Source organism: Notolepis coatsorum (genome assembly GCF_963971535.1).
Source record: "Notolepis coatsorum genome assembly, chromosome: 1".
Lineage (NCBI taxonomy): Eukaryota > Metazoa > Chordata > Actinopteri > Aulopiformes > Paralepididae > Notolepis > Notolepis coatsorum.
In genome coordinates this window covers 159,109,423-159,124,575 of record NC_140165.1, presented here as the reverse complement: position 1 = coordinate 159,124,575, position 15,153 = coordinate 159,109,423, and the positions used below count along the sequence as shown (strand labels likewise).

Sequence of the window (15,153 nt, the reverse complement as noted above, 5' to 3'; positions counted from 1 at the left end):
AGTCTTCCTTCTTGGGCACAGGCATGTAGTCGACCAGAAGGCAGCTCCATATAGCCTCACATACATCCCTCACTATACGTCCCACCGTACAGTTACCCACTCGATAGCTGAACGCTATGGTCCTGTAGGAGTCGCCAGTAGCAAGGAACCTAGAATGTGAGACAAGTGGTATTGTAATTATTAAGGAACCTAGAATGTGAGACAAGTGTTATTGTAATTATTAAGGAACCTAGAATGTGAGACGAGTGTTATTGTAATTATTAAGGAACCTAGAATGTGAGACAAATGTTATTGTAATTATTTCGAATAGAAGTGGCTGTTTACTTCGTCATGATGGGAAGAAAAAAATAATTCTCATTTACTTCTCAGTAGGTTGGATAATACAACATTTGCATGCTAAAATATTTTCAGTATTGATGCATATTGATCACAACCCTGCTCAATACAAGAGATTATTAAAGCAACTAGTTATTAAATAATAAAATTAGCTTTTTTCCAGCAAGGTATAGATTGAGATATTGGACATCTTGTAACAACGTGTATTTAGTCAATTCTAACCCATAGAGGTCGAACCAAATTTATCCTGCAGGGGTCGCATTGGTCAAAGTTTAATCTTGCTAACCCCATAGCTGAATAGGGTGTGTACACTGCAACTCACCGCAGACAGATGCACAGACGCTCTGCAGGGCTGATCGTCTCCCTGAACCTTGTCTGTGCTCTGGAGATGGTACCGCCAACCTTCTGGAGGAGCAGCTCAAATTGGCCTTTGGTTAGCCTAAAATAGGCCTGGAACCGGGCTCCATCGAACCGGAGCTCTTGGACGAGGCGATGGTATTCCCCGTACTGCTGTCTCAGACGAATCGTTTCATGTACCCACATGCTCCTTGCTCTACGACCGTCGGATGGTATGGTGACAGCAGGGACATCACCAAAGTCATCCAAACAAAGTACGAGGGCAAGCGTCCTCCGGTTGGTGGTCATCGCGACAAAACACAAATACCCAAATACACTAATAAATACTCAAATACACTAATAAAAAGCAAAGGAGTGAACTGTGGTGTCAGTCAAATGTACAAATGTAGGCGCAAATCACGGCAGTAAAATAGACGATACAAAGTTAACGTTGATCAAAAATGGCTTGTGTAGGTTGTTGATAGCTTTTGATTTTCAAGCTGAGTCAGAAGATCTTCAAGAACTTCTACTCATGCATCACCTCCTGGTATGGGAATAGCACTGCACACGACCACAGCAGACTGCAGAGAGTGGCTCGATCAGCCAAACGCACAACTGGAGGTGGGCTTCCCACTCTCCAGGACATTTACACCAGGTGTTGCAGGGCCAAGGCTAAGAGAATTGTCAAAGACTCTAGCCACCTGTAAGATTACAGTGTTGACCGCTTCTTCGTTGATTGTTATCACCTTCCGTGAAGTCTCTGCGGTGTTTGTTTGTTTGTTGAGGCAATCTTACCGGCTGTAACACTGTCCCCGTTAATGCATCTGGGCAAAAGAATTGTACTGGAAACGTGATCTCTTTATCATTATAGGATGTTTATTTCCATAAACATAGCATCTCGTACAAAATTTGAGTCTTTGGTGGTCTAAGAAACTAGATTAATAGATTCTATTTCTCGATACCCACTCGGTGGTTATGCAGCTGTTAACCAAAGCCTGTTCTGTTAGCCTAAGTAAGCTATCTCTCCTAGGTTCACGGTTGTGGCCTATCCTCGTGGTTTCCCCTTCCCCCCTCCAGCCTCGAAGGAGGCTGGAGCTCTCTGCTGTCTCGCTGTCAAACCCTCGTCAAACCGGAAGAACTCGCAGCTATAAAGTCTATATCCTAGCAACGGCCCCTAGCCCTATCTTACTAAATGCTGACGTCCCCCCCCCTAGCTGCCCTCCTGGCTCTCTGACCGTGGCTCATATCTCTCCCTCTAGCCACCACTTTGCTGCACAGGCCTGCATGTCTGTCTACAGTTTAACACACACACCCAGGGCCCGTTAAACTAATATCTATATAGATATTTACTTTACCTACATGTTGTTATAATCAGTGATGCGTTCTTCATGGGACGGGGTTGCACGCAGTGCAGCCAAAGTTTTGTGAGCAGAAGCGCGTGCACGCACATGCATGGATGTGCACAGGATTGCGCTGCACTCACATCTTGCTATAATTACCCACCTGGGCTACTTTGCATATCAATAGCGCCGGTCGTCAGGTGTGTTAAATATGTTCTCAGATACATTCACACCTAACTTGTGAATGAAATGTGTTACATTCCATTCGTAGAGGCAATTAGGTATCGTCTTTAGTCTGTGCTTAAGCGAGGGAGACATTTATGCGCATGCACGGGAGCGCGCGTGCACGTGGCGTCATTAGCGTGCGTGCAATCAGTGTTGATATGAGGAACGCAACACTGGTTATAACCATATGAAAACCAGTGCCACCAAGTGCACTGCTGCGGTCTCATGGCCAGTATAGAGACTCAAAAGGAGCTCCAGGGCCCAGGAGTGCAACACTTTTAATCCCTATCTGATTCCCAAAAAACTGGATTATCTTGATCCCACCAGAGGGGTGGATTTCCAGTGGATTACCAGAGCAAAATGTACTATACAATTTATTAAAAAATATGTTTCAATATAAATAAGATGGCAAAGTTTGTTAACTGAAATAATACAAATTATTTTGCCGTCATGGCAAATACATTTTATTTAAAATATTTTGGTCACATTTGTGGTGGCCTATTTTGTTTTCAACCAAATGTTGATGACATAAATGTGTATGCTCATAAAGGTTACAACAAAGATTGTCAATCACAAATGTAATTTAAATTAAAGAGAAAATATCTTCAACAAAAAAGTCCATCTGTCATCACCTTCAGCAAACTGAAACCTCAGAATTCAGCTCCTCAAAGCACGCCTGGATGATCAGCTGCCTTTGAATAAATATTTTTAGTTGTTACCCTAGTGGGAGTATTCTTTTTAATTACAATTCCATTATGATTTTATGTTCTTTATGTATTTATCAATACAATTAGACATTATAGATGTCTCTGCAATGTGGTCTCGTGTCTTCCTTGTATTCTTTTTCATATCCACTAGATGGAGATCGGTAGGATTAAAGCACTGATATTCAGGATCTAGTCATCTTGAAAAGTCTGAATCTGGATCAGGGTGATCCTATCCTGGATTGCTTTGAAATACCGGGACAAAATATGGCAGAGTTGTCTGATCCTGGATCACAAAAAATGGGATTTAAAAATCTGATCGGATCAGATGGGGATTAAAAGTTTTGAACTCCTGGGCCCAATGTCGCGTGTAGCCTTTTTACAACGCATCCGCGTTTCCGGCGCTCTGATTGGCCAGGTCATGTGACATGTGCGCCCAATAGCGTGTTTGCCCATTTCCGCGTCGAACAGCCTGCAAACTACCTGCCGTTCTATCGCCATGCTCTAAGACAAACTCTAACCTTAACCAACTTCGAAAGAGTGCCTAAGCTTAACCGGCGAAAGAACTTGCCGTCACGCTCTAAGACAAACTCTAACCTTAACCAACTTCGAAGAGTGCCTAAGCTTAACTAGTGTAGAAACTTGCCGTCCCACGATTGGCGCTCATGTCACATGACCTGGCCAATCAGAGCGCAAAACGGGAGCCCGGAAACGCGGATGCGTTGTAAAAAGGCTTCAAGCGCCCAGGTCATCAGGATGCTCAATGACTATGCAACACTAACCCATCAATTATACATTCATTGCACACACATCCACATGCACAAACATTCACCTTTTAACATTCACTTTAGATATTTTAAACACATTACACCATATTTTAAAGATTTATTTTTTTAGCGTTTATCGCTTTATTCTACTGGGCAGTCCAGTAGAGAGAGAGGTGAAACGGGAGACAGAGTGGGGGGAAGACATTCGACAAATAATGACGGGTTCGGGAATCGAACCAGGGTCGGCCGTGCCGCGACTCAGCGCGTTATGTGGTTCGCCACTGGGACGCCCTCATTACACCATATTTTATCTATTTATTACTAAATTATTTTCACTACATCTCTACCTCATTTTTGCATTTTGTACTTTAGTTTTGTATATTGTATATTTTGTATAGTATTTGGTCTTTATTCTTTAAACCTTTTTTTACTGTATGAAGCACAATCTGAGGAGGCTCATACATTTGACTGTAATGTACATGTACCTTATATGTGACAAATAAAACAAAACTTGAAACAAATAAAACTCTTATAAAATATGTTATCAATACTTAACTGCACGTGAAGGAGAGAAAGAGTGTTTGAGCAATGCGTTAAATAACAGCTACATCTGTCTGATAGAAAATGTATGGAAGGTATTACTGTCTGTTGGTTTAAAAAAAAATCCGGTGTTCTTATGAGTTTATTAGTCATGGGAAATCTCACATCACCACGGCAACCTTGGTACTACTGTCTCATTTTTCCACCACATGATTCCGACAAATCCACATGCAGGCTAATGCACTGTCGGCAATTCACATCAGCCACCTGACGTCATATGCAGTTGCTTGCAGATTTATTGATTTTAAATGCTAAAAGAAATGTCATATGACTCTGTTGCACTTGACTATGTTAACGTATGCTAGCACTGAAATGTATTTAGCCAGAACGTCTAATAGACTTACATTTTCTTTTTAATATATATATACAAAACAAATCGTCATATTGACCTGCCGAAGACAATTCTGAGTCGGGTACAGCCCTAAACGTTACTCATGCTTAAAGGAACACGCCAACTTTTTGGGAAATTCGCTTATTTGCCATCTGCCCTGGAGCTAGACAAGCAGATACATACCCTTTACTTCTCTGTACATGCATTAGGCTTAGGGAACAGCCGCATCGTTAGCCTAGCTTAGCGTCATTTATTGGAAGTAGGTGTGCCAGTGTAGCCTAGTTCCCAACAGTCACGAAATACACTCCAAATACAACTCCAAAACGTTCCTGTAAACATGTTGTGACCTGTGTATTTACCACGTCAAATAATAATAGAATAATTAAACATTTTCATTTTCTAAGCAGATATATACTCTGAATCTTTTTTGCCGAACCACTGCTGCCTGGGCGCAGTGATTTCATCACCTCAAAATCCCTGTTGTTTTTTGAAAAACAGGGCTTTTGAGGTGATGAAATCATTACACCTATTTACAGTAAATTATGCTATGCTAGGCTAAAGGTGCAGCTATTCCCTAAGCCTAATGCATGCACAGAGAACTCCAGGGTAGATGGCAAATAAGCACATTTTCCAAAAAGTTGCCGTGTTCCTGAAACCGGGAAACACATTTGTGTGTATATGCAAGCTATATAATGCTTATTAGCAGGTGTTTCAGGTCCAAATGGGTTAAGGGCTCAGAGTAATTTAAGTACGTTCTGTGTCTTGTCTGTTAAGAGAGGACAGTTGTGCAGTAATGTTTATGTAAAACGTTTATATTTATATTTGTATATTTATACACCTTTAATATTGTGTATCTAAATAACTGGCAGGGTATTTTAGACTGTTATACTTATGGAGATATTTCAGTGATCAATTAATTACATTTCCCAGGGACTTGGATAGAAGTAGTTCTTCATTCGAGTTTCTCTATTTATCACAGATACCGTCCCTGTCCTGGACCCCACCAACAAATGGGGATGAGTCACCGCCCTGGACCCCACCAACAAATGGGGAGGAGTCACCGCCCTGGACCCCACCAACAAATGGGGATGAGTCACCGCCCTGGACCCCAACAACAAATGGGGATGAGTCACCGCCCTGGACCCCAACAACAAACAGGAATGAGTCCAGACGTCACTGCTGTGACCAGTGTGGAACGAGCTTCACCACAAAAGGGAATCTTAAGGTACACCAGCGCATTCACACTGGAGAGAAACCCGACAATCTTAAAGTGCACCAGCGCATCCACACAGGAGAGAGACCCTTCCACTGTGACCAGTGTGAAACAAGCTTCACCAGAAAGGGGCATCTTAAAGTACACCAGCGCCTTCACACTGGAGAGAAACCATACCACTGTGACCAGTGTGGGACAAGCTTCACCACAGAGGGGCATCTTAAAGTACACCTGCGCACCCACACTGGGGAGAAACCCTTCCACTGTGACCAGTGTGGAACAAGCTTTACCAGAAAGGGGAGTCTTAAAGTACATCAGCGCATTCACACCGGAGAGAAACCCTTCCACTGTGGCCAGTGTGGATCAAGCTTCACCACAGAGGGGAGTCTTAAAGTACACCAGCGCTTTCACACTGGAGAGAAACCCTACCACTGTGAACAGTGTGGAACAAGCTTCACCACAGATGGGCATCTTAAAGTACACCTGCGCACCCACACTGGAGAGAAACCCTTCCACTGTGACCAGTGTGAAACGAGCTTCACCAGAAAGGGGGGTCTTAAAGTACACCAGCGCCTTCACACTGGAGAGAAACCCTTCCACTGTGACCAGTGTGGAACAAGCTTCACCAGAAAGGGACATCTTAAAGTACACCAGCGCACCCACACTGGGGAGAAACCCTACCACTGTGACCAGTGTGACGCATCCTTCCGTCAATCTGGACATTTAGAGAAACACCAGCAAATCCACACAGAAGAGAAACCCAGGGATTAAAGTTATCCGTCGCTAAAACAGATTTTCATCATCTGAAAGCGGGTGGGTGTCCAAGTTTGGGATAATTTCAAACTAAAATGTTGTACAGTGTGTCTAATGTAAAACCGAACTAGCCTACCACAATAGCACAACATCATCTCAGCAGAAAGCATCCAGTTCACAGAGCCGATTGGACAAGGTGACGTTAACATTAGCATTTAATAGGGATAAATATCTGCTGTATTGTATTGGTCCATTTTAGGCTCCAATTGCTACTTACACAGCCTCATGTTTTGCTTTCTGGGGTATTGTATGCACTGTGAGGGAAGCAGGTGTGTATATGTGTGTGTGATAATGATATGAAGCTCAAGCTTTCACAAATTGACTGCAGCATTTAATTTTCTTGAGCAAAACCTAGCTAACTAAGACATCATAACCAACCTGGGGTAGAGAGAATCTAAAGCTGTGGACTTGGTGGTGATCAGGCTGTCTGTAGCCTACTACATTATTCTATTTGGTTATGGACTTTACTACATACATGGAGTTTGTGCTGATGGGCTGTCTGTAGCGTAGGTTACTAGTACAGGGACAGGCTGAATTGCCAGGGGAAACCATTAATGACAATAATTATACACTGCTTGTGCCATATGTCAATAGTTATGGTTGCCATGGTAATGGAGTAATACATTTCAGTAGCCTACTGGTAGGTTACTAGTACAGGGACAGGCTGAATTGCCAGGGGAAACCATTAATGACAATAATTATACACTGCTTGTGCCATATGTCAATAGTTATGTTTGCCATGGTAATGGAGTAATACATTTCAGTAGCCTACTGGTACAGCATGCAGTACATGATCATGCTTTTCATAGCTTTTAAGTGGCCTGTCGGCAGCATGATGTTGTTTTGGTTGAGGAGCGGGGGTGTTGGGGACGCACCAACCAAACCTTTTCAGCCCCAATACCTGGTCTTTGGGTACCGGCTGATACCGAGTACTAATCCATTACTTTTAAGGCGAGACACCCCAGGTGAATAGGCAAATATACTTTTTTTGTTGATTTTGAGATTTTTTTTTATATTTTGCTTCCTAAACATGTCTTCTATGAAACTAGTGACAATAAAACGTCAATAACACACATTTAGTTGTTTATTTTACTTCATTTTGCCTTATTGCATCCATAAATGTGCACATATTTAATGGGGAAGTGCCTCATTTGCATATATAAACATAAATTTCAGAAAACTTGCAATATATTTTTTCTTAATTTATATGTACATAACAAACTGGGAAAGTTTCATAGTGATATCTATTCAAATATGTTTTGCCTATTAGGGGGTACTACACTGTACTACACTGTTTGTATCCTGTGTGTAGTTCTGTTCAGTTCAATAACATCATTATTATTATTATTCAGTTATCAGGCATGTGTTTAGGTTGTCTATTACTAATGGTTTGATTAGGTATTGTGTTTGTAAATATCTGTTTAAAAAAATACAATACAGAACTTTGAAGGCGTTTTCCCAAATGAGTTTTAAGAGTTTTTCCTCATACTCTGAGCCAGAAATCTCCACTTCAGCAGCACTCGCATACACCAAACCTTCCAGTTCTATTCATATCTATGTTCTGAAGGTATTTACAGAAGGGTTTGTTGATATCGCATTCATACCCTGATTTATATCGCATTTTATTCCTAAAAACATGGCGAAATATGGAATTTTACCATAAATTTTGACAGAATGGAGTATTTTCTGATTTATGGAGTGATAAAAAGAGATATCCAAAATCCCCTCTGTAATAACCTTTGGCTCTAATATGTCAACAAAATGAAACTATAATTTTGAAAATGGCTTTATCCAATGTTCAGATTTCTGTCCTGGAATTATATGCAAATTAGTGCATATTTAAGTAGATCATGCCTCATTTGAATATTTAAACATACAATTTCAGAAAACTTGTAATACAAAAAAGTATTGTCTTAATATAAGTAACAAACTGGGGAAGTTTCATTGTGATATCTATTAGTTAAATTGTTTACCCTATTCACCTGTAGTGTCTCGCCTCAATGAACAGTACAGACTTGGACTGTCAATTTGGGGTCATTGGACAAAGATTATTGAGATATAATACATTTCTCTACATTAGAGAGTTTAATGTGTCAAGAGAATGCAGCAAACCAAGTCACTTTGCTTTGATTTCTGGCACGTTAGACTTGTTTCTTGGTATCAGATTTTAGTTTCAGGGAAATTGTTCAAAACCGATATTGTATTTTAGCCTGGTATCAGACCGATATCCCATATCGGTATCTGTGCAGCGTCCTAACGATTCCCAACGTTGTTTAGCTCAAACCCCCGCCACATAGTGTGACTCCCATTATCTTTGAGATGGCAAGATCTGCAGTTGGCGCTGTGAGGCCACGACATGTTAGCCAATGAAAACGATGGGGTGGGGTTTTGCACTAAACGTTGGGACGCAAGTTGGCCAAGTCTGAGCACCACTGGTCTAAGAGTATTTAAACTTGATGGCTGCATTAGAAAACAGCAGCAAGGGTTATGTGTGGAGTGGTGCTGAAATCTCATAATCTTACATACTGTATGGGCAGACGCAGAACACCCACCTCCAAACGCGATTAAATATTGTTTAAAATAAAAAGTGAAATACTATTATTTTGTGTGTCATGTTTCCAAATAAGATTGGTCACAACGAAATGCTTTCTACTTCAATTTGTTGGTTAGAATAGATGACCTCCGTTGAAACTTCACTGAGACTAACAGTCTATTTGTGAGCTCCCGCACAGACGTGATAATAATAATAATAATAATAATAATAGCTTCATTTTATATAGCGCCTTTCAAGAGACCCAAGGTCGCTTTACATAGGGGGGGAAATAACAAAGTAACAAACATAGTGGATAGACACAACATATAAATATGATGATGGAATTCCAGTTTACGTTTTTATTGATCACATAGGCAGGCTATACATGGCGTAGGCTACATGGCAGTGAGATTCATTGTTCTTGTATGCTCTCATATTATTATAGTATGCTATTGTCAAGAAGGAAGTACATTATTTTCAATCATGGCTTTAATTCGTATAGCCGAGAAGCAGTCTCCTATCAGCTTCATTAATCCCGACCCATCTCAGCCACAGCATAACTGAGACCGGCTATGGAAACAAATCATAAATAGACTACTGTAAATAAAATAGCCTATAACATTATAAAGGATAGGCTATAGCAGGGGTTCCCTTTCTTCCCCGAGCCCCACGATTCCTTGGAGACATATAGGAATATGATCTAGGCTATACATGGGTCCATCAGCGAGATTTAGCCATTTGAGAATAGGCTATGGCCAAATGAGGGCCTATAGCCTATAAATATTATTAAATGTTTTCATAAGAGTAAAGATACAAGGACAACAGTTATATTAACGATCAAGTTAGTTTACTGTATGCAGGCTTCGCGGGGTCCGTGTGACATGTCTGTGCCATGCTGCGTTATGCGCAAATTACTGTTGCATAATGTAGGCTATGCAGACCAGGCTGCAGAAACAAATTAGTGGGGGGGCATAAAATGTTCTCGGGGGGGCACAATGGTTTTTCAACACAGGTTCCCTTTTATACGTTTCAGCTGGGACAGCGGCACTGTGGCTTGCTTGGCGCTGCCCACAGTGCTGAACTAAACAGCAGAGAGGCAATTGAAAAATCTAATTTATCTCTATCTTAAGAACTTTCACTTATACCAAAACAGACTGAACGGATATATATATAACAGACCTGCTGGGGCAGCGGACTGAGAGCAGGGGACACAAACAGGCTGGATAAGATGGTCAAGAAGGCCAGTAGCGTGGTTGGGGTGGAGCTGGACTCTAGCGAGGGTGGCGGAGAGGAGGAACCTTGCTAAGCTCCAGGCCATCAGGGAAAACCCCTCCCACCCACTATACACAGACTTGGCTGACAGGAGGAGCATGTTATAGGCTCACACTACCTAAATGCAGCACTGAACGGCACAGGAAGTCCTTCATTCCGACAGCCATCAGACTATACAATGCATCACTGTGCCTCACTGCATCACTGAGCACAGAGTGACAGTTACCATCTTCCTGGACTCTTACTTTTTAAACAGCACTGTGCAATATTACACCTACTGTAGACTTCAGTATATTTTTACTGTATTTATTTACTGTATCTTTTATTCTATTTTTATTCTATTTCATTTTATTCTATTCTTAGGCCATTTGTTTTGTTATTCTTATTTGTGACTTGTTCTGTCTAAATGTTTAATGTTGAGTGATTTGCAGTGTCAAATTTCCCTCAGGATAATACATTTCTATTATATTATATTCTATTCTATATCTTTGAAAAGTCTCCATTTATTCAACACGTCTGAATTCACTGACAAACTGACAAAAATAAGGTGCATAAAAAAGCAAACAAAATTCCTCCACAGGCTACTCACCATCATAAGTAGAGAGGCAAGCGGTGTTTGGGGACAGAGTGAAATCTTCTTAAAACACTGCCCCTCCACTCATTCCTGAACCTTTTTGTTAAAGGAAAACTCCAACATCTTGGGAAATTAGCTTATTTAACATCTTCCCTGGAGTTAGACAAGAAGATACATACCTTTTTTGTCTCTGTGCGTGCATTTAGCTTTGGGAACAGTCGCTCCGTTAGCTTTATCACTGGAAGTGGGGCGGTGCAATAGCCTGACGTTCCCTTGGCTTACAGTGTCCTACAGTCACCAAATACACTCCAAATACAACTCCAAAACGTTCATGTAAACATGTTGTGACCTGTGTATTTACCATGTGGAGAAATAAAAAATTATTGAATTAGACAATTACGTTTTCTAAGCAAATATACTCTGAACTATCTTTTGCCTAAGCACTCCTCTCTGCGCGCAGTCAGTGATTTCTACGTGAAGCCGTGTTTGTGGACATTCTCAGTCATTCAAAGGATCCGAACCGATTGAAGTTTATGGATACCATGACTTAAAATCCTCTTACCTTGATGATTAAAAGCCTCCCCAATTTAGAAAACAGTAATCCAATGGCTGGTATTGATAATATAATAATAACTACTGCACGTAGCTAACCGAGCTAACACAGAACCGGACGGTCACTAAAGCAAATATAATGACTTCCTTTCTGGGGGTTTTCAAAATAAAAGAGCGACGTCTAAAGCACCGGAAAACGTTTATTTTGTACATTATCTAACGTTAACACAAACCTAAACTAACGTTACAACTAACCTAAAGTTAGTTTAGGTTCGTGTTAACGTTAGATAATGTACAAAATAAACGTTTTCCGGTGCTTTAGACGTCGCTCTTTTATTTTGAAAACCCCCAGAAAGGAAGTCATTATATTTGATTTATTGACCGTCCGGTTCTGTGTTAGCTCCGGTTAGCTACGTGCAGTAGTTAGTATTATATTATCAATACCAGCCATTTGATTACTGTTTTCTAAATTGGGGAGGCTTTTAATCGTCAAGGTAAGAGGATTTTAAGTCATGGTATCCATAAACTTCAATCGGTTCGGATCCTTTGAATGAATGAGAATGTCCACAAACGAGGCTTCACGTAGAAATCACTGACTGCGCGCAGAGACGAGTGCTTAGGCAAAAAATTGTTCAGAGTATATTTGCTTAGAAAGCGTAATTGTCTAATTCAATTATTTTTTATTTCTCCACGTGGTAAATACACAGGTCACAACATGTTTACATGAACGTTTTGGAGTTGTATTTGGAGTGTATTTGGTGACTGTAGGACACTGTAAGGCAGTGCTTCTCAAACTTTTTCTGTCAGGCCCCCCTTTGGCGGACCAAAATATTTTGGGCCCCCCCCCCCCACTCGCCCCAACAAAATAGTCATGAAATGGGCCATGTTTAAATTTATTGAAATAACACCAATATCGTGACCTTTCAAATTTGCCCTATATTTTGTTTTCAGAGCTGTCATGGATGAAAAGCCAGCTTCACACAGATACTGTAGGTGGTGCTGAATGGTATAAACACCTTAACTGCTGCATCATGAGATACTTGGTGGGCCATGAGATGAGATACTTGGTACTCAGCACCACACTCTGAAACTAGCTCTCTAGGTTTCAAAGAGTTCTTCCAAGAGTTTGGATGGAGATGTGTCAGGAAGCTTTGTCTCAATGTTGTCTGTAAAGGTTTTTTTTATCCAGAGTAACTTGGTGATCCTTTTCTGTGTTTTATTAAATAATGATTTTCAGATTTTGAGAAATGGTATTTTCATGGAGAACAGTGCAGCTGCAACAGATAGCACTTTAGTGATAATTTTCTGTAATCCAAAAAAAAATAAAAAATTTTTTTTTTTTTTTATAAATCTCAAGGCCCCCCCTGTCATGCCTCTGCGCCCCCCCTGGGGGGTGCGCCCCCCACTTTGAGAAACACTGCTGTAAGGGAACGTCAGGCTATTGCACCCCCCCACTTCCAGTGATGAAGCTAAGCTATGCTAACGGAGCGACTGTTCCCAAAGCTAAATGCACGCACAGAGACAAAAAAGGTATGTATCTTCTTGTCTAACTCCAGGGAAGATGTTAAATAAGCTAATTTCCCAAAATGTTGGAGTTTTCCTTTAAGTCCTTCTCAAATGCCAACTGAATTAAATTGGCCTTAGTTGCGTCGATGAAGCATACTAAGGCGATGTTCTGTAAAGACGTTCTTGAGGGTAGAAAACGAATTCTCACAGAGTTCCGTGCTAGCTTCAGTAGTGTTGTTGTTGACATCAGTGCCCACTAGGGCTGTCCCCGACTAAGGATTTGGATAGTTTACTTTGATTGACCAAAAATAAAAACTCAGTGGGCGGGCCCGGCCCCCTAATGCCCGCCCATGGTGCCGGGACTGAGGCTATGCATATATAATTTATATAGGCTATACCTAATACCGACATCAAAATAGATTGTATGCCTCTACAAATCATATTAAACCATGCAGGTAGAAAATTTACGGAAGATCCGTTGCGATTTGGAATCAAATTGACGGATAACTTTAATCCCTGGGTATTAATCGAACGAAATGAAAAAGGGCTGTCATATTCCAGCATGGTTATTAATGACACCAATGGCAAACAGTGGTTAACGGTCTTTATTAGTGTTTGTGCTGCCCAGGCAGCAATGGTCTTTAGGAAGTTAATGGATATCATATCCGACATCACCGTACGTGTACACGTCTGTCAGCCTGTCGCGTATTTCTCCCATAACACGCTTTGCTCGGCTTAGTCCACTTTTCCACATTTCATGGGGGTGTTTCATTACCGTATATGGTTAATTACGGGCGGTTCTATATGCGCTCAGGAAGGCCATCAATGGACGGGAGCAGGAACTTGGTCTCACAATAACCCCAAGGAGATCGAGACGACACCCCGCCATAGTCCTAACAGACCTTGACTACGTGGACTGCTCTCTGACCAGGTGGAGCAGGCACAGGAACTCCTGTGCAGAGTGGAGACGGAGTGCGCCAAGGTTGGCCTTAGGCTAAATGCCAAGAAAACCGAGGTCATAATGTATAACATCCTCCCGGATCATCCACCTCTAAGGACAACAGGAGGCTCTGCTCTAAAGGAAGTCAGTGATTTCAAGTACCTGGGCTCGTGGGTCAACTCGTCCGAGCAAGACCTTAAAGTGAGGAAGGCACTTGCGTGGAGGGCTCTGAACGGCATGACCAGTGTGTGGAAATCCAACCTCCCCCGTCAAATCAAGCTCAACTTCTTTCATGCAACAGTTGAGTCTGTCCTTTTGTATGGCAGTGAATGCTGGACCTTGAAGCCCACCCTGCAGAAGTCCTTGGATGGGTGCTACACCAGAATGATGCGTGTGGTGCTCAACATCAACAGGGATGAGCATGTCACTAATGCAAACTTGTATGGGGGGGGTGCTAAAGGTGAGCGATAAAGTGGCAGTCAGGAGAATGAGGCTGGCAGGTCACTGCCAGAGACACCATGAGATGCCAACCAGCAAACTTGTACTGTGGGAACCAACACACGGGCATCGATCACGAGGACGTCCCACGTTAACCTATGTGGACGTACTCAGGAGAGATGTGGGAACAGAAAGCACCGGCGAGCTAGCCAGATGCATGGAGGATCGGGATGACTGGAAGCACCGATGGAGGGCCCGTCCGAGGACGACCTAGATAGATCTATATGCAAATACTTAAAACCGTGCGTGAGCGCGGAGCGTAGAACAAATGGTATTTATCAACACGGAGTGTGCGTAGAACCTGTGTACGCACGTTTGATAAATCCAGATTTTTCTGTGCGTACACACATTCTAAATTCCTTGCCTAGGAACGGAAATAGAACACTTTCTACGCATTGTTGATAAATGATGGCCCAGGTTCTTAGGCAGTCCTGTAACTCCACATCCTCTGTGCAGTGCAACACGGCCTGCAGCTCCCCCATAGCTATTACACCATGTGTCAAACTAATCAAAGACTGAGCACAAAAACCTTTTTGCTAAAATGATTCAAAACAAAAGCTCATAAGGGGTCATTAACCAATTAACCACTTAAGCCTTTTCAAGGTAGTTCCAA

General features: G+C 41.8%; 1 protein-coding gene across 4 annotated transcripts in view; it reads left to right on the top strand.

Annotated features, from left to right (window-relative positions):
* The window catches only part of LOC311240243 (uncharacterized protein), a 201,509-nt gene that overhangs the window by 61,141 nt on the left and 125,215 nt on the right, over nucleotides 1-15,153 (top strand). For 3 of the 4 annotated variants that reach the window (XM_084328794.1, XM_084328793.1, XM_084328792.1), the window contains exon 5: nucleotides 5,619-7,885. The exons of the other annotated variant lie outside the window; for it this stretch is intronic. In XM_084328794.1, the coding sequence (XP_084184920.1) occupies nucleotides 5,619-6,623 (1,005 nt within the window). In that variant the 3' untranslated portion in view covers nucleotides 6,624-7,885. Of the gene's footprint in view, nucleotides 1-5,618; nucleotides 7,886-15,153 lie in introns of those variants that run through there. 4 annotated transcript variants of the gene reach the window in all.